The sequence below is a fragment of the Myotis brandtii genome, unplaced genomic scaffold, assembly GCF_000412655.1.
Source record: "Myotis brandtii unplaced genomic scaffold, ASM41265v1 scaffold32, whole genome shotgun sequence".
NCBI lineage: Eukaryota > Metazoa > Chordata > Mammalia > Chiroptera > Vespertilionidae > Myotis > Myotis brandtii.
The window spans coordinates 1,921,122-1,940,433 of record NW_005362269.1 but is presented as its reverse complement, the minus strand read 5'-3'; the positions used below and the strand labels follow the sequence as shown (position 1 = coordinate 1,940,433).

Here is a 19,312-nt window from a genome sequence, read left to right as displayed (position 1 = left end):
CCCGGGGAATTTTTTTCCCTTTGTTTTTTTTTTTTTTTTTTTTTTTGGAGAGAGAGAGTGGAAGGGAGGGAGGAAGAGAGAGAGAATCGGGTTTTCTGGAGCTGGTTTGGTAAGGCTGGCACAGAACCACCTCTGTGTGGCCGCACTGACTGCTGTCTGTTCTCCATCCGAACAGTCAGGGGACACCTGGACCTGGGAGACAGCTCCGAGGTCGTAATAGGAACATTGGTTTTGCAGGCCTTGGGTTCACCCCCTACTTTTTGCATTAGCTAAGAAAGTACCTTCAGTTTCCTTATCTGACCAAAGGGGATATAACTCACCATAATGGAGTTCATGAAAACATTTTAAGTCTCTGGTGGGAGAGATTTTAAAAGTACAAGTTTAAAAAAGAAAAGATCCTGAAGTTCTGGTGGTTCAAGGTCAGCTAGCCCAATATCCCTGTTCTACGGATGAGGAAACTGGTCACAGAGGGCCTGTAAGCTCAGACCTCACAGTGAGTGGGTTGTGGGCAGACTTGGGATCCTGCTTCATGGTCGCACATGAACTGATGTGTAACCGCCCGGGGAGCGCAGCTCTGCACGGAGGGGCTGCCGGGATGAACTGGATGAGAGAAGAGATTTTTGTCCTTCCATTCCCTGCCCCTCCCTGCTGCTGTCAGCTGTGGGTTGAGTGTTTTTTCTCTCAGGCAGCCTGTAACTAACTCCCCCTCTGCACAGGGCACATCCTCTGAATTTGAAGTGGTTCCCAACGAGCAGAATTCTCCACCAGAGAGCGGCGGCCAAACCAGAAACATGATGGTGAGTGGATGGCAGGTCCCGGGCACATCCCATGTCTCCTCTCTGTTTCAGTCACCTGGCCCCGGGTCAGAGGCACAGGGTCCCTAGGGCACCCTGGAGTCAATTGGGGACCCATGGGGGGCCGGAGGAGGGGATGCTTCTCGAACATGCAAATCCCTTGCTGGTGACTTCCCTTCTTGGGTCACACAGGCGCCCGATCATTGTGAAAGCCCTGCTGGTCTCCATGAATGCCGGGCACCTCCACACGCTATGACTCAGCCTCTGGGCCAGTGGGCTCCTAGAAGGTGGAACAGAAAGGGTCAGGGAGACCCAGAGCAGCTTAGCCAAGCAGTTTACCCTTTTGTGCAGGCTGAGTGTTAGAAAGGTTCTGAGTTTTGTCTCCTGGGAACTTCTGTGCCTTTACCCTGCTCTGTCTCTGAGGGCTCTGAGAAGCTGGTGGAGGCGGCAAGAACCCCCTGCTCAGAAAGTATTTGCCCTATGACCTTGGACCAGTAACATTATCTCATTAATAAGTTCCTCCTTAGCCCCACCATGTGCCTAGTCTGTGCTGAGTCAAGACAAGACAGCCTCCCTGCCCTCTGGGAGCTTGTAGGCTAGTGGGGGAGATGAGTGGATGAAGCAATTCATGGACCTTAAATAGAGCAGCTTTTGCCACCTCAAATCCTTTATGAAGAGAGGCAGTGGGGGATGAATGCAGAGTCCAAGAAGCCGCGTTATCTCCTGTTAGAATAAAGTGCTAACAGTATTGCATAGGCACTTACTGAGCATCAGGAAGCCTCGGTTCCAGTCCTGGCGCTGCCACTGAGCCACTGGGCGGCTCTGGGCAAGTTCCTGTTCCCTGTAGCTTAGTTTCCCAGCCTGAACCCGGAGGCTCCCCATAGCTCTACCGTCCTGCAACATCCATGTTTAGGGGATGCCTGCTAGAAAAGTGGAAACGTCGGCAAGGCCAGGAAGGATGAGCAGAGGGGACACTGGGAATGGAGCCATAGGAGGTGTGTGGGGACGGTGGGGTCTCAGATGCCTGGCAGGGTAGCAGTTAGCTGCAAGGGGCCACTCTGGATCCTCAGGCACAGTGTTGGCATAACTAAGGCACTGTCTTTGGAAGGAATGTTCTAGACACAGGAGAGATGGAGAGAGAAAGATTGATTGATTGTTGACATTGGACTCTCTTGCCCACAGTACACTTCCTTTCTTATGTATGCTACTGGATTGGACTCTGTGGAATATCTAGATTATGGTTCTTAACCTGTCTTGAGTCTTGGTTCCTCTGAGAAGCTGATGAATGCTGCAGCTATTTCCCAGAAGACACACAATAGACATGAAAGTCAGGCAGCTCTGCTCTGTGTAGCTCCCTTAGTAAGACTCCCTAAGCCAAAGGAGCAGTACTGTGCATGGAGTGAGACCCCTTTCCTGGGCTTGCTGCCTTCATGTGGCAGTTCACCCTCCTGAGCACCCTGTGAGCTCGGAGGGAGGGAGCGGGTGTGTGCACATTTGGTAGATGAGGATTCCGAAGCCCAGCAGATGAGCGATCCACCCCCAGGCACTCGGGGAGGCCCAGAGTGTGGGAGGAAAGTGGCTCTGCTGCTGGTAAGCCAGCTGCTGGCCTGGGAGTCCCGGTCCTGCCCTGTGAGTCAGCCCCAGACAGGGAACCTGCGTAACTGGAGAATTTCCCTGGGCCGAGCTGGGATCAGAGGGGGAAACTGAGTCATGAGGAATGGGGAAGCAGAAGGAGAATGGCTGGCAGCGCCTACTCAGACCCTGGTAAAGAACGGCCCTGTTCCCCTCCTCCTCGCCAGGAGCTGGGTCCCCTGCCCCACGAGGACAGCAACCTGATGCTCCACCTGCAGCGCCTGGAGACCACCCTGAGCGTGTGCGCCGAGGAGCCGGACCACAGCCAGCTCTTCACCCACCTGGGCCGCATGGCCCTCGAGTTTAACCGGCTAGCCTCCAAGGTGCACAAGAATGAGCAGCGCACCTCCATCCTGCAGGTGAGGCTGGCTGGGAGAGGGTCACCTGGGTGGGCAGTGTGCTTCCCCTCCCTCCTCCTCTGGCTCTTCTTGGGAATCCAGGGGACTCGGGGGACTTCTGAGAATGACGTTGCCATTGGGGGCTGACTTTGGGCTTCTTGTTTGGGGTGGTGAGCAGGGTAAGGAAGTTGTGGGAAGGGGTGAGGAAGAGGAAGGAAGTTGGGAAATATGGGATGGGCAATGCAGATTTCATGGTTGGGGGCCGTGGATGTGGGCAGGCTGGGAACAGCCCTGCCTTGTTCTTCACCGACAGACAGGTGGGGAAAGGGAGGGGACCAAGGCAAGAGGACCATCATTATCCCCACTTCACAGGTTGCCCAGCTGGTAGATGGTGCATTTGGGATTTGAACCTCAACCTGTCATATTCCAAAGCCCATGCTCTCCACTACCATCCCAGCTTATCTCCCAGCAGAGGAGGCTTCCTTTCATAACCCTCCCCGTGCCGTGGGAACGAAGCCAGATGAGTTCTAGGCCAGCCCAGGCCTTGAAGCCATATGGTCCTTGGTTTCAGTAGGGACTCTATTGCTGAATGACCTTGGACAAGTCACTTATCCTCTCTGTCCCTCACTGTCCCTCTCAGTAGCATGGTGCTGGGAGTGCCTGCCTCATGGGATTGCTGGGAGTAATAAATGAAGTCCAGTCTAGAACAGTTAAGTGCTCAAAAAGTGGTCACTGTTAGAAGTTGATGATGACCAGACTGCCATACTGGGCCGGGGGTCTTAGCCTTGAGGGCTTGGGGGTAGGGCAGGATTCACAGATGGCAAAACTAAGGCTCCTAGGGAACCTGCTCAGGACCTGAGCACCTGTCCCCTCAGTGACAGGGCTGTAACTTTAAGTCCCCTGCCTCCCTCCCGGGCCCTCCTACTCCAGTCACTGGTCAGTAGTCTCATTCGTGGCAGCAAACACTCACGTGCCCAGTTAATGGGCGAGAAGTCTACCAGGTGTGACCTCAAGAAGGGCCTAGGTTGACAAGAGCAGAAGGGCATCCAGGCTGGAGACAGTGTGAGGAGAGATGTGGGGAGCAGAGGTCCCCAAGGAGAGTGCAGGACCCCCAACCCCCCTCAGGTGAGGGCACAAGGGAGGCAAGGCTGGAGGAGTGATTGGAGCCCGAGAGCCAGGCTGAGGGAGATTCTCAGATGTCAGCAAGGCTTAGAGGTGTCAAAGCTGAGTTCCGGGGAGGCGAAGCCGGTGCATGACAGAATTTTCAGTGTCAACATTTTGGCCTCATCAAAGGGGGTCCTGTCTACCTCTGTTGTTTTTTATACCAGGCCCTTGTTTATTTTCTTCTTAGCTCTTCACATAGTTTGTAATAGTTTTATTGCATTAGGTGGTTTATTTGCTTTGTGGCTTTTTTCCTTGTACTTCCTGCTGGAATATAAGCCTCACAGGAGGGGCAGGGACTGTGTCTGTCATATTCATCACTGTATCCCAGTGCCTGGCACTAAATAGGTGCTTAATGCACATTTGGTGAGCAAATGAATGAATGAGTGAGTGAGTGGACTAAGGAACTCACAGGTGAGCTCTGTTAGCCCCTTCAATGGACTGTGACCTTTGTGACAACTCACCTCCGTCAGCTGCTTTGTGCGCAGGGCATTTTCCCAGAAGCTTGGAGGGAACAGCCCTCTAGCCTAGAAAGGTGGACAGCACACCCTGGCCTTCCCTTAGTGTCCAGGAGCAGGACGTTCTGTTCCCTGGAGGCCCCACCCAGGGCTGTGGCATCCTGGGTATTTGCCCCGCCTATGGGTAGAGGCAAATTAATCCGGTTCCTCTTCATTCATTTGTGGATTTGTTTCTTGGTTTACTCGACAACATTTTCAAGGCCAGCTATGACGCAAGGCTTCTGCTAGGCATTGGAACTAATTACAGTAGTTTTCTGTTCTCTGCCTCGGACCTCTCATGTCCGACCATCCCCAGTTCAGGCTTTGATGCCTTCCCAAGTCTCTCTTGGGAAACAAACAACTCTGAAATCCCTCAGGATAACAAAAGTTTTCACTCAATCCCTGTGGCAGGGACTCCTCATTTCTGCTCCACAGTTACTTATCGGCCCCTTCATCTTGTGCCCTTTGGATTATGAGGCAGCCACAGCCACAGCCATAGGAAGAGACCAGAGAATGTGCATGGGCCAGCCCAGGACAGACCCTTATCACTTCCACTCATCTTTCCTTGGCCAGAAATAGTCACATGACCACAGCAAAGGGGGAGAGGGGAAGTTTGGGGAGAGACCAGATTAGGGCTTGCCAGATGGGGTTTAATCCCCCTGGTGGTTCTTAACAGCTGTTCAACCTCATGCAAATTAATTCACCTGCCTTAGCCTACTTTAAAAATAGACATGAATTATGTCGTTTTGAGGACACTGTGAGGCTCCTATGATGCAGTGAGTGGAAGAGCACCCAGCCATGCACCTGGCGCGGTTAGGTGCTCACTCAGTATTTGTTAAAGTTTGAGTACTTAGTACGACACGGCACAGCACCGTTGCTATTCTGCACCTCCCTCCCTTCCCCGTCTGTAATGCCCTGAGTCTGGCTGTCCATCTTATATGCCCTCACCTCAAAGCTCTTGGAACACAGGTCATCAGGTATTATCAGGGGACTGACAGTTCAAAGGTGCTTGCCCTCTCTCGGTCTTGTTTGTCCTCTGAGGGACCCTACGAAGGAGGCAGAGAAGGCGCAGTTGCCCACATTTTGTAGGGGAGGGAACTGTGGCTCAGAGGCGAAGGAAGCCTGGGCCACACCTGAGGAGTTGACCGGATACCCTGTCTTCTGACGTGCCATTTGACCACCGTGGAAGCCTCGTCCACTTCCCAAATCGACTAAGCTTGTAGAGCTCTAGGTCTCAGATCTTTACTGGTTGTTCATTCGTTTGGCCATTCAGTCATTCAGTGGTACGTTCCTTCAACAGAGTTAAGTGTCAGCCTGTGTAGACTCTGAGCTGGGCTGGGATCTGGCAGTGGACAAGAGAATGGGGAGGGGTCCCAGGCCTCAGGTTGCTCACAGACTAGAGAGGGTGGGTTGGAGTTGGATATTAAGAAAATGAGGACAAAAATGGCTCTTCAGCTCTCATTGCCACAAGTACCGAGAACAGGGGGCTGTGAGCAAGGATAATAATGGAGGTGACCTAACTCACTGGGATGTAGAAATCAGGGAGGGCTTCTCCGAGGAGGTGGTGTTTAGGCTAACTTGAAGCAGGAGGAGAAATCGGGAAGGCCTGTGGGGAAGAGTGTTCTAGGATGAGGGAACAGCAGTGAAGGAGGGGAGATGGAGCTCTCTGCCTTGGAGAAAGAAAAGGCCCTTTGGCTGACTCTTGTGTGGGCATCCTCATGGCTGGCTTTATGAGGATGCTTAAAGGAGCTTGGGTGGGCCCAGCGGCTTGGCTCTCAGCGTCCTGGGAGGGGTTGGGTCAGGCCATGCCAAGGGGCTAATGTGTAGGACTTGGTAGCCCCTGTCCTGTCCTCCAACATCAGCGTGGATTAGGGATGCACCCCTCCCCTTTCCTTGTCCTCATCTACCCCTCTGCCCTTCAGACCCTGTGTGAGCAGCTTCGGAAGGAGAATGAGACCCTGAAGGCCAAACTGGACAAGGGCCTGGAACAGCGGGATCAGGCTGCCGAGAGGCTTCGGTAAGTCCAGGCTCCTCAGAGCGGGGATGAGGAGTCGCATGGCCAAGGAGGGGACGGGTGCATGGCAGTGATTTCTGGGCTGAGGGCTCAGAGGCCTATGGAGCTCTGAGGCCTCTGCCCAGAGCCCTGCTTTGGATGTCTTTGGTTCTTCTTCTTGGGTACCTTGGGGGGTGTCTATTTATAAAGTGCCTTGAGAACTTCAGAAGAAGGTCTGTACAAATTGCACTTCTTCCTTGGGAGCCTACGCCTAAGCTTAGCCTGTGAACCGTGAACAGCTGCTGGCTGGTTGTAGGAGAGCTCAGGACTGTGCTGCCCCCTGCTGGTCATCATTCTGTTCTGCTCTGTATTCCTGAGAACAGTCAGGGCTCCCTCATCAGGGATAGTGAATCATGGACTTAATTATGCACCAGGATTACTGAGGATCAGGCAAGGCCCCCATTTTACATTCCCACACCTCCCTTCTCTACCAAGATTCTGAGACCGTGGGTCTGAGGCAAGACCTAGGCATCTGCATGTTCCGAAGGGCCGCTGGGATTATGATGTCAGCTGGTGCAGGATCACACTTGAAAAACACCGATCTTGACTGTCAGAACTCGAAGGGCCTGTGAGATCTCAGGGGCTAAACCTTTACCTCATTGTGCAGAGGGAGACTGAGGCCCAGAGAGGCATGTGAGGTCCAGATAGAGCAATAGTAACGACCGAGCCACCGTGCCACTTCGAATCTGCATATATTTATCTATTTCCAAGTAGTTGGAGTTTTATAGCTCTAAGACTCCATCCATGGATCCAAAAACCCAGGCTGGAGGAAAGATTCCTGACTAGAGAGCAGGTGTACAAAGCCGTGTGACCTTGGGAAAGCCACTTTACTTCTCTGTTTTTCTATTACGTGGAAACCCAGCTGGCAAACAGAACATAAATATTTTCCATATTCCAGTCACACTTTTATTATGTCCTGTATCACCTATCTTGTTATTTACTTAAGAATTTTACTTTAATTTGAATCATGTTTTGACTTAAAAAAATACTATAAAGAAAGCTTTCACTAAAGTAAATGGAAGACAGCATTACCTCTACTAAGTAAAAGGTAATTCCAACGTTAAATGTAGTGAAAATCAGAGGATGTTGTTGATTCTGGCAAAGTACCATTGCCCACTGAAGGCCCTGAGCCTAAAGCCTGCGCGCGCGCTCTCTCTCTCTCTCGCTCTCTCTCTCTCTCTCAATAAATCATTTTTATTGATTTCAGAGAGAGATAAAAAAAACACATCAATGATGAGAATCATCAATTGGCTGTCTCCTGCACTCCCCCTACTGGGGATTGAGCTCACAACTCAGGCATGTGCCCTGACAGGGAATCAAACCGTGACCTCCTGGTTCATAGGTCGAGGCTCAACCACCGAGCCACACCGACTGGGCAGCTATCTCCCTTTTAACAAGGGAGACTGGCGAGTACAAGAAAGATGCTCAAGACATCACGCTGAGACTTTTCCCCTGCTCCACACCAGGAGTTGGAAGATAATTGGGAAGGATCACTAGAGTGTGATCCAGGGTTATTTAATGCAGGTTTGGCTGCGTCCTGAGGATCCCATGTCTGCAGGCATCCCAGTTGGGGACACCTTGCGGTGATGATTGGCGACTCCTAGGGAAGCCCACAGATTGCCACAAGGAGGTTAAGGATGCCTTTTGGTTGCACCAGAGGAAAGGTTTCAGGGTCTTGCCTTACACCCCAGGTCTCAGCTGCAACTCAGATGAATAGTAGGTCCTTAACCCAGAGCCAGCAACGTGATTTCTGTGTTTGCCTCCGACCCAGGGAGGAAAACATGGAGCTCAAGAAGTTGTTGATGACCAGCGGCAAAGAGGGTGTCTGCAGGCGGCCAGGCTCACCCAAGATGGAAGGCGCAGGCAAGAAGGGGGTAGCTGGACAGCTGCAGGTATGTGATCAGAAACTCCTTCCACAGCATCCCACCTGCTGTTGCCAGCCTCCATTGCCACCTCCAGTGGCAGTGAGCTCACTGCCTCCTGCTCAGCCAGTTCCGCTGTTCGAAGGTTCTGGTTGTTAGATGGCTTTTCCTTAGCTTGGCCTGACAGTTCACCTCACTGGAGCTTCCACCGCTCAATGCTTATTCTGCCTTCAGCCACATGGAACATCCATTCCTTGCAACACACACGCAGGCTGCCAGCCAGGACCGTGGCTCTGTGGCCCCCACCAGCCCTCTTCTCCAGGCTGAATAGCTCCAGTTCCATTGCTCAAAGACGGTGGTCAAGTCCTTGGCTCAGTGTGAGCACATTCCCTGAACACATCCCACTCTTTACAGGGTGGCTCCCGAGCGTCAGCCTGACATCTCAGACATTCCTGGCTTCTCAGGGGACTCTGCTAAGCTCCTGTTTTTGCCCCCGGGAGCCTCTGACATGGAGAGAGGGGGACATGGCCTGGTAATGCCACCAGGCCAGCCCACTTGCCCCCTACCCACCACCGCTGCTGTATCCCTGGCTCACATCCAGTCCCCAGGCAGGAGCTGGCTCCTTGCCCTGTCAGTGCCTTTCCCCTGGCTGCCGGGCTGAGTCCCAGTTTCTTACTAACACGTTTTCCCCTTTAATGGAGTTTAATGGCTGCACAGCAGGACTCAATTGTATTTAATAAGCCCCACACCTATGTAATTGTCCTAGTAAAACTTAATTACTTCTTACTATTGAGTTTACCCAAGACTCAAAAATCCAATCCATCGTCCTGTTTGTATCTCTTTTCCCCTGTAAGGTTGGCAGAGCCAGGACTATTACTCCATTACCCAGCCTTGCCTGGAGGCTGGAAAGCATGACCTTGCAGAGGTCATGTGGCATCACTAACCAAGCTTCCTGCACCACTCGCTGTGAGGCAGACCCGAGGCGGGGCCGGGAACCACACTGGGAAGTGGCCATCTCTGCTTCCATTTGCCCCTCCCGTCGGAGTCTGCCTTGTTTGTCCTCTTCTGGAAGTGACTTGGGGACTCCTGATCTCTGGGTTCTTGGGATTCTGTGGGCAGGCCTCTTCACTTTTCCAAAGCCCTTTAATATCACCTCATCTCACTTGACTCCCCTGCAGGCCGGATGGTCTTTCCACCCTGCCCAGAGGAAGGCTCTGTGGGCTTATGGGCAGCGGTGAAGCCAGTGCCCTGGAGTCCCATGTGGGTTGAATGCTGCTGCCACCTTGGACAAGTTACATACTCTCTGGCCTCAGTTTCCTCCTTACATAATGGCGATATTAGCACCTATCTCAGAGGGTAGTTGGAGGGTTCAGTGATGTGCCTATAGAGTAGGTGCAGTGCTTGGCATGTGGTCAGCAGTGAACATTAGCTGTTGCTTTTAATGGCAGATTGGGTGCCAGCAGCCAGCAGTCTGACTCCTCTCTTCTTTGTGGAGGTTAAGAATGGACCCTCTGGGAGCCTGGCACCCCCTTTTCCTCCTTCCCCAGTAATGCTAAGCACAGCTCCCCTCCAGGAGGCAGCAGGCTTCTAAGGTCAGGCCCATCTCATCTTTCTCAGAGGAGGTGGTGGTCCCTGGAGGGCTACCCCAGCTTGCTCCCTTTACTCCCGGTTCTATGGTGTGCTTACAGACTTTAGCCTGCAGGGGGCACTTGAGCCTCCTAAGTTCTGCTCTCAGGGCTCACCCCAGGCCTTAAAGTCCTACAAAACCATGGTTCAATGATCAAAACTAGAAAATACACTTGGGCACAGTACTGTTAACTAAACTGCAGACTTCAGATTTCACCAGTTTTTCACTCATGTTCTTCTGTACCGTGATTCCAGATCCCACATTGTATTTAGTTGTCACGACTCTTTAGTCTCCTCCAATCTGTCACAGGTCCCAGGGTTCCTTGTCTTGTCTTTCATAAGATTGACACTTTCGGGTTATACTAGCCATTTCTTTTGTAGAATGTCCCTCAATTTGGGTTTATGGGATGTTTGCCCGTGCTTGGATTGGGGTTATGGATTTGGGCAAGAACATCACAGGAGTCGCACCCTCCTTACTGCATTATGTCAAGTGTCTTATTGCTGTCAACCTTGATCATGTGGCTAAGTGGGTGTTTGTCAGCTTTCTCTATATAAAGTGATGAATTTCTCTCTGAAATTATTAAACACTTATTTTTAGGAGAAACTTGGAGGCTATGCAAATGCCCTGTTTCTCCTCCTGCTTTCGCTCACTAGCTTCGGTATCCATTGGTGACTCTCACTGCAGTGATTAGGAGAGCTGTAGTATTATAATGGCAGTTTTGCATTTCCCTCATTCTTTCCACAGTCACTAATTGGAATTCTTCTGTAAGGAAGAGTGCTCCTTCTCCCCATTTATTTAATTATTCAGCTATATTTTCCTACCACTATGGACTCAAGGATATTTATTTTATTCTTTGGATTATAACCCAAATTATCATGATTTTATTTTTCTGGTTTACATTGTTCCAGCTTGGCTGTGGGAAGCTCTTTCAAGTTGTCTCCTATGCCCATTTGACAGGCTGTTATTATTATCATTATTTTTTTGGCACTTCTTTACTTTCTGACACCATGAGATGCTCCAAACCCATTCCCTGCCCCAGCCCTAGAATTAACCCCTTGTCCAAGGAGTCCTGTTCCTTGTTGTTGGAGAATGGTATTTAGGAACCAAGATCTGGGTCTTAGGTGTGCTCGTTGCTACTGGAGTGTCACTGCTTTAGGCTCTCTCAGAGAACAGAGCTAGGAAGTATGTGTACCTGTACTAATGACATATACATCTTTATTTTTGTATCTTTCTAAAAGCATTTTAAAATAATTGTTTTATAAAACATTTAAAAATATATAACTCTTACCTCCAGGCCAGAGGATTTTGGGTTGACATGGGGATGGAGGAGGGGAGAGCAGTTGGCAGTGCCTTAGAGACAGAGCTTGAGCAGGGAAAGAAGTGGCTGTGGGAGGAGGATGGGAGGAGGGCCTAGGAGCCCCTGTGGACTTCCCGAGGGGGTTTAGTCATGGCTGGGATGTGTAGCGGTGTCCTGGTGGGTGGGAGGGTAGAGAGGTGGGGACAAACGGCTAGGTGAGGAGCCTTAGATCAGTGAGAGTATTGTTATGTGAAGCTTCGCTAAAGGCCCCTCTGTGTTTCTCCCCAGGCTAGTGCAACAGCAAGTAAGATCCCAGAGGCGGGAGCCTTGGGTGCAGCTGAGAAGAAGGTGAAGATGCTGGAGCAGCAGCGCACAGAAGTAGGTGGCCTCCTAGGACCCACAGGACTAAGGCCCTCCCTTGTCCCCTGGCTCTGGTTAGTCCGAGGTCACCATGGTGAGTTGCCATGGTGACCACTGAACCATCTGCCCGTAACTCGCTGGACTTTTCTTAAATCTTCACCTGAGGATATGTTTTCATTGATTTTGAGGAAAGGAGAGAGAGAGAGAGAAACATTAATGTGAGAGAGAAACATGGACGGTTTGCTTCCTGTATGTGCCCCAACTGGGGATCAAACCTGCAACCGAGGCATGTGCTTTGACCAGGAATCGAACCAGCAACCTTTTGGTGTATGAGTTGACACTCCAACTAACTGAGCCATCCAGCCAGGCTGTCCTGGAATCTTGTCTCTTGGTCAGTCCCCTTGCCCACAAGGGTCACTCTGAGGAGGTGGCATTTGGGGCACAGCCGCCTAAAATTGTTGGCAGGGGAGGGGTAATTTAGGAAGGCTAAACCTGAATGGTGGAAAGAGGTTGTGATAAGGTGGGTGAGTTTCAGCCTCAGGAATGGGGAGCTTGGGGTTCATCGGTCACCTTGCGACTGGTTTGGGGGGGGACTGTCATAGAGGGAGATCCCACGCCTTGTGGCACTGCTTCTAACCAGCTGAGAACCCCCAGATCGAGGCTATTTCCTTGTCTCATGCCTGTTCCCCCTCCACCTTCCACCCCCAGGTGGAGCCCAGCCCCCTTTGTTCTCTGAGCCCCTCCTCTCTGCGGTGCTCCATCCTTCTCCTGGTCCTGGGCCTTTCTGCCTCCCTGGCCCCAGCACATTGGGAAGGCGGGCTCCATTAGTCCTTTGCCTATGTACATATTAATTTTAGTTTCCTGCTTGCATTGCCCTAAGGTATTTTTTTCTGATTAACAAAGTAATATAATGTTCATTATAAAAAGATTGAGAATCTCACCTCCTAGAGTAACAATTAACGGTTAGTAACAATTCATTACGTATTCCTTGTTTTCGTCTATGTACTCACTAATGTATAATCTGGTTTTTAAAATAGCAGAAAAAATTGTACGTATTGCATTACAAATTTCTTTTTTTCTTTAAAATAAACTATAACTTTAAGGATGCACATATATATGTACATATGTATATACCTTTAATATATATGTATATATTTAATATATATATTTCTTTAATTCTGAGTACTTTTTATTTTATGTTTCTGAAATTGGGATACCCTTTCCCATCATTTTATTTGTGATGTAGGATTGTTTTCGGTCCTGGAGGAATTGTTATATCGAGAGTATGACAAATAAGTAGTGTCACCTTAGAACTGAGGCAGCATATTAGGTTTTCTGAACAACTGCATGGTGTTCCGCTTCTGATTACCCTGTAATTTCTGTCACCCATCTCCTGTGCCTAGGTTGGCCTCTAGATTGTTTTGTAATACAAACGTTGAAATGATCACAATATACATATATTTTTATGCTTCTTTTGGTTACTATTTTTAGAGTAGAATTACGGGGTTATACATAGTCCCAAACTGCCCTCTAAATGGGGGTGTGTTTCATAATTCTACACCGAACTGATATACTGTTTTTGTGTCTTGGTGTTAGTCTCGCTGCCCTGGAGGGGTAAAATGTGGCGGTTGACAGAGGGACTCTCTTTGAGGAGCACTGAGTTTTACTGAGAAGCAAGAGATTGAGGCAGTGTCTGTAGCCAGCATTCGCACACACTGTGCGCTGCTGGGGAAGCTGGTGTGCGTGGAGTTGGCTGTCTGTGGTCCTCTGCTTATCCCCTGCTAACCCCGCTCTCTCCCCACAGCTGCTTGAAGTGAACAAACAGTGGGACCAGCATTTCCGGTCCATGAAGCAGCAGTACGAGCAGAAGGTAGTGTGGGAGTTACGGGAAGTCAAGGCTGAGCCCAGGTTCTCAGCTGTTGTCAGCGCATCCCCCCGCCGCCGTCCTGCTCAGCAGCGTCGTCCCTTGGACAGTCACGCTCACGCACCCCCTCCCTCTGCCTCTGAACCCAGATCACTGAGCTGCGCCAGAAGCTGGCGGACCTGCAGAAGCAGGTGACTGACCTGGAAGCTGAGCGGGAGCAGAAGCAGCGTGACTTTGACCGCAAGCTTCTCCTGGCCAAGTCCAAGATTGAAATGGAGGAGGCAAGTGTGGCTGCTGGGCCCTGGGGGTTTGGCTCGGGGAGGCCTGCTCCTCCCTCCCCAGTGGAGTAAACAAGCCAGGATTCCAGCTCCGGCTCTGGTGCAAAGGGCTGTGTGGCCACAGGCAAAAGCACTTTCCTTTCCCTTGCCCCAGTTTCCCATCTACACATTGAGAAGATTGGATTAGCCATTGCTTTTCATATCTTATTTTCTAACAGAACTTTTTGTTCAATTAAAATCTGTGGGCTAGGGAAGCACAGAAAAGAAAAGAGAGAGAAGCAGGCCGGCTCGGGGGCACTTGATGGGGTGGGTGCTGTTGAGTGTTTGAGTTGTGATGGCTCTTGGTTGGGGACAGAGTTTCTTTATTCATTCATCTAGTCCAGTGATGGCGAACCTATGACACCCATGTCAGAGGTGACACGCGAACTCATTTTTTTGGTTGATTTTTCTTTGTTAAATGGCATTTAAATATATAAAATAAATATCAAAAATATAAATCTTTGTTTTACTATGGTTGCAAATATCAAAAAATTTCTATATGTGACACGGCACCAGAGTTAAGTTAGGGTTTTTCAAAATGCTGACACGCCGAGCTCAAAAGGTTCGCCATCACTGCTCTAGTCATTATTTAACAGATCATACACTTGGCACTGTGCTGGGCAGAGAGACTCAGTGCTGAACCGTCCAGTACCCGCTTTGAGGGGGAAGAGACGCTAAACAACTGATTACAGAAGCAAATAAGCTGAAGCGTGTTAAATACTACACAGGAGAAGTGACAGGGACCGGGAGGGACAGGAAGAGGCATCAGATTCAGTCATGGGGCCAGGAATCTGCCCCCTGAAGAAGCAGCATCTGATCTGTCCTCCGTGTGACTGATTCCAGCCAAGGCCCTCGGGGTCCTGTTACGGCTGAAAGAGGAAAGGCCGCCTGACCCGCAGCCTTCTGGGAGATTTTATTTATATCGTGTTGCCTTCCCTTTCATGGGAACGTCCCAGGCTATTATTGTTTAGCTTCAAAATGGACATTTTCAACACAGTTTGCATTTCAGAGTTCCCTCTCATCAGCATAGGACACTCAGGGGCCTTGTCTGGGCTGTCGCCTGCCTCCGTGACCACCCCTCCCTTGAAGATGAGGATTAGGCAGGACACGGCCTATCTTTTCTCTTCAGTGCAGTCACATCTTGTGACTGTCGGCCTGTGACCCCTAGCTCTTTGGTCCCTTCTCCTGGCTCACATCAGTAGGTAGACACGTCCCTGGATCTGACAGCACCTCCCTCTCAGCTGGGGGGAGGTGGGATGTTTCGAGACACAGCACAGCCCTGTAGATAAGGGCACATGGCGATAGAGGCCATGCTAATCCTGGAGCCTCTTCAACAGGAGTCCAGACCAGCTCCCACCCGTTCTGACCAAGGCTGCCCTCGGCAACCTCTGGCTGCCTGTCCCTATTTTAAACACTTCCTGTGACTTGCAAGGTGAGAGAGAGCACTGGAATTAAGACAACTGGGCTCTAACCCCAGCTCACTGTGTAGCCTGGGAGAAATCCTCTCCCCTCTCTGCACAGTCATTTCCCATCACACAAAGGGGCTAGGACTTGATGCTCTCTAAGGGCCAATCCAGCTGTGGCCCTGCAGTGAAGGGGCCCTGATTGTTCCATAGCGGGTGTTGGAGCAGTGCTTCCACCTTGAAGCCTTCCCTGATTTCTTCTCGGCTATTGCGCTCTCTCTTTAACCTTACAGGACGGACTGTTTCTCTGTGTAGGAACACTTTCTGCCTTATGCTACTTTTATTTCTTTGAGTGTTTTCTCTCCTCTAGGTTCAGAGACTAAAAAGCAGAAAGATCTTTTAGAGATTCTTCGTGGTTTCTCACTTTCTGTGTCACAGAAGATCCCTGTGCAAATCTGACAGAAACTATGGCGTTTCTCCCTAGAAAATTGTACAGGCAAAATTTTACACTGTTTTGGGGCTCACAGACTTCCTGAGGTCCATGTGTGACTCATGTTAAGAACTCCTTGCCCTGGCCAGTGTGTCTCAGTGGTTATAGCGTCAGCCTGTGCACCGTAGGGTCTCAGGTTCGATTTCTGGTCAAGGGTGAGCACCTAGGTTGCAGGTTTGATCCTCGCCCCCAGTCGGGGCACATGCAGGAGGCAGCCAATCTCTCACATCAATGTTTCTCTCTCTCCCTCCCTTCCACTGTCTCTAAAAATCAAAGGGGAAAAAAATATCCTCAGGTGAGGATTAACAGAAAAACAAAAACAAAAGAAACTCCTTGCCTATGGCGGATAGGTAAGCTTAGACCAGAGCGGGCTGTGACAGTGCCCCAGGTCTCAGCTGTGGAGGAGCTGGTGTCAGAACCCAGCGCCTTTCACTCAACCAAAGTGCCTCTTCTTTGAGGTCAGGCCCTTTGGGCATTACTGCTGTGACCTCAGGTGCCTTGTGTGAGCACAGTGAGGGCTGCGGAGTGAGAGCAAGAGAGGAGGCGTGCCGGAGAGGTGGGGCGGCCGTGCAGGGAGTCCCAGTCTCCTGCAGGGGCTCCAGCTTACCCACCCTGTGCTCCCTGCAGACCGACAAGGAGCAGCTGTCAGCAGAGGCCAAGGAGCTGCGCCAGAAGGTCAGGTATCTACAGGATCAGCTGAGCCCGCTGACCCGGCAGCGGGATTACCAGGAGAAGGAGATCCAGCGGCTCAACAAGGTAGGCGCCTTGGTCCTGGTCCCTCGGGCACCAGAGCTTCCCTAAGCCCAACTCCCACCAGCGCCCAACCCTCAGCTCAGGAGGGGCAGGTCTGGGTCAAGGCATGGGTGCTGCGGGCCTGGTGTCACCCGAGGTTCCCACCTCTGCCTTCTCCTCCCCGCGTGCAGTGGCCAGCCCTGGGACGAGCCTGTGCTCGCTCCCCTCCTGCCCTTTACGTGCCATTTCCTCACTCAGTGCCACCCTGCTCATGGTTCAGGTGCAGCGAGGCCTCCCACAAATCGCCTGCAGGTCGCCCTGTTCTGCGCACCTGGAGTACCAGCAACTTCTTTCCCGCTCCTTCTCGCATTTTCTTGTGATTACTTATTTAACATCTGTCTTCTCATGCAGTGGTGGGAGGTGCGCGTCTTCACAGGGACACATACCCCCAGTGCCTGGCACAAAGCACATGCTCAGGGAATACTCGCTGACGGGAGTGAGTGAGCACAGGCCCCGGGGTTCCCACCCTTGTGAAGTAGGACCCAGGAGACAGGGCGCCCGGGGTGGGCTGGGGAAAGCAGAAACCCTCTCCTCTGAGTCAGGCGAGTGGCAGTGAACGGCCAGGTCTGTACCCTCTCTGGGCCTCCACGTTGCCATCTGAATCCTCCCTGGACTCATTCTGGCCCTGCCCACCGTCCAGTGCAGGGTTAGAGGAAGGCACTGCCGGCGGGAGTGTTGGGAGGAAACCTCTGAAGGCCTGGAGTTGCTGAGTCTATGGGCCAGCTTTCCCCTTCTATTGGTTTTGGTGTTTGAAAAGCATTGATCATGATGAGTCTGGGTCCTTGGGACCTGATCTCAGAGAAAAGAATGATGTGTCCCGAACTGGGGGACTTGGGGTTAAAATCCAGGCAGAATACTGTACATGGTGCTGGTCATAGGGATGGCCCCGCAGGATCATGCCCCTCCTCCCCCCAGGTTTCCTTGGCATAGCTGGGACAGAGACACAGGTGTGGATGACTGATGCCAGGCCCTCCCTGCCCCTGGACCTCCATCTTCCCACCTAAAAAATGGGGCAGAGGGAGTAGGAGGATGAAAGGGAGCCATAGCCTCCCCTCGCAGCATCCCGAGTCGACTCTTGACTCTACTTTGTTTCTGGAGGAGTCAAGCAGACCAAGTGGCGGACCCCATCCAAGTTGGGGGACGTTTCCTTGACCTCCGTGCCATCCAGGAAGGCACCTTGGGCAGTGCTGCCACGTGCAGGGCAGAGGCCCTGCTGTCCAAGGGGCTGAAGCTGAAGTGGGGATGAGGGTGGCCAGTCGTGAGAGGTGTTCCAAAGTTCTCGCCTAACAAGTTAACAGGTCTGAAGGAGAAAACCAGTTAATAGAAACCTTTTAAGAGGTGAGCAAGTTGAAATTAAAATCCAGTCTAATCTAACTGCAGGAGAGAGGAGGATAGAAGGGTTGGTTTAGTGGGAATGGGTTGTAAAGGCTGACGGATCTCAGGCCAGGCCAGACTGAAGATTCTCCGGAGGGACTTAATACTCCTTCTAGGTCTGGGTGCTGGGCTTGAGCCACACCTGCTCCGGGAAAGGGAAATTCTCCCTTCTTCATGAAGTTTAGGCTGCTGGTTAATAGCACACACTGGATTTGAATCCCCACGTTGCCACTTGCTGTGTGGCTTTGGACAAATCACTTCAGGTCTCGGAACTTGTTTTCACATCTGTAAAATGGGGATGATAGCCTTTTCTTCTTGGGACTGTGGAGAGCTGTGTGGCTTTGGACAAATCACTTCAGGTCTCGGAACCTGTTTTCACAAGGAGATGATTCAGTGAAATGATGTGTGCATAGTATTAATGACTAGGGTAGCATTTATTAAATAGTACTGGTAGTGGTGGTTATTGTTATCATTATTGTCAGGAAGGGCGTCCCTAAGGATGACCCTGTCAGTGGAACCTGACTTTCAGGGCTTCTGCTGATGGACCCATCTTCTCTCTTCCTGGTCTCAGGCCCTAGAGGAAGCACTGAGCATCCAGGCCTCCCCATCGTCTCCACCAACAGCCTTTGGGAACCCAGAAGGAGCTGGGGGCCTCCTCAGAAAACAGGAGCTGGTCACGCAGAACGAATTGCTGAAACAGCAGGTGAGCCTTGGGGGGAGGCCAGGTAGGAAGGAGGTGGTAGTGGGAGCTGGAGCATCCTGAGCACCCAGGATGGGCTTGGCATCACGTGGAAGCAGTTATTGGTAGTCCACTTCCTGCCTTTGGCCAGGACCCCGGCCTGGTTATAGGTTTATCCTTTCCAGCATTGTGTCCCTAACTAGTCATTGCTCTATGATTTAGCCATCCTTACCCCAACTATGCCATTATCTACCTAGTATTTTAAGAATAAGTTTTACATAAATTACTTTCAATAAATGTAATTAAAAAGGAGCTTTATATCACTATCATAAATAGAAAAATCTGTTTGTTATTTTCCATAAATAAAAAACTAGCTGCCGAAACCGGTTTGGCTCAGTGAATAGAGCGTTGGCCTGCGGACTGAAAGGTCCCGGGTTCGATTCCGGTCAAGGTCATGTACCTAGGTTGCGAGCACATCCCCAGTAGGAGATGTGCAGGAGGCAGCTGATCGATGTTTCTCTCTCATCGATGTTTCTGACTCTCTATCTCTCTCCTTTCCTCTCTGTAAAAAATCAATAAAAAAATATATTAAAAAAAAAAAACACTAGCTGTAAGCAAGCAAAACAGTGTTATTAAACTTGAGCCGGATACTCTTTCTGATGAAGACTCTGAACTTGAGTCCTTATTCCCTTCCCTTAAGGCAGTGGTTCTCAACCTTCTGGCCCTTTAAATACAGTTCCTCGTGTTGTGACCCAACCATAAAATTATTTTC

General features: G+C 50.9%; 1 protein-coding gene across 8 annotated transcripts in view; it reads left to right on the top strand.

Annotated features, from left to right (window-relative positions):
* The window catches only part of TNIP1 (TNFAIP3 interacting protein 1), a 53,953-nt gene that overhangs the window by 29,223 nt on the left and 5,418 nt on the right, over positions 1–19,312 (top strand). For 7 of the 8 annotated variants that reach the window (XM_014543115.1, XM_014543110.1, XM_014543112.1 and 4 more), the window contains 9 exons: positions 717–797; positions 2,594–2,785; positions 6,345–6,439; positions 8,247–8,367; positions 11,550–11,639; positions 13,426–13,491; positions 13,635–13,766; positions 16,323–16,451; positions 18,433–18,564. In XM_014543115.1, the coding sequence (XP_014398601.1) occupies positions 717–797; positions 2,594–2,785; positions 6,345–6,439; positions 8,247–8,367; positions 11,550–11,639; positions 13,426–13,491; positions 13,635–13,766; positions 16,323–16,451; positions 18,433–18,564 (1,038 nt within the window). The remainder of the gene's footprint in view (positions 1–716; positions 798–2,593; positions 2,786–6,344; positions 6,440–8,246; positions 8,368–11,549; positions 11,640–13,425; positions 13,492–13,634; positions 13,767–16,322; positions 16,452–18,432; positions 18,565–19,312) is intronic. The other variant, XM_014543116.1, reaches the window with a different exon arrangement.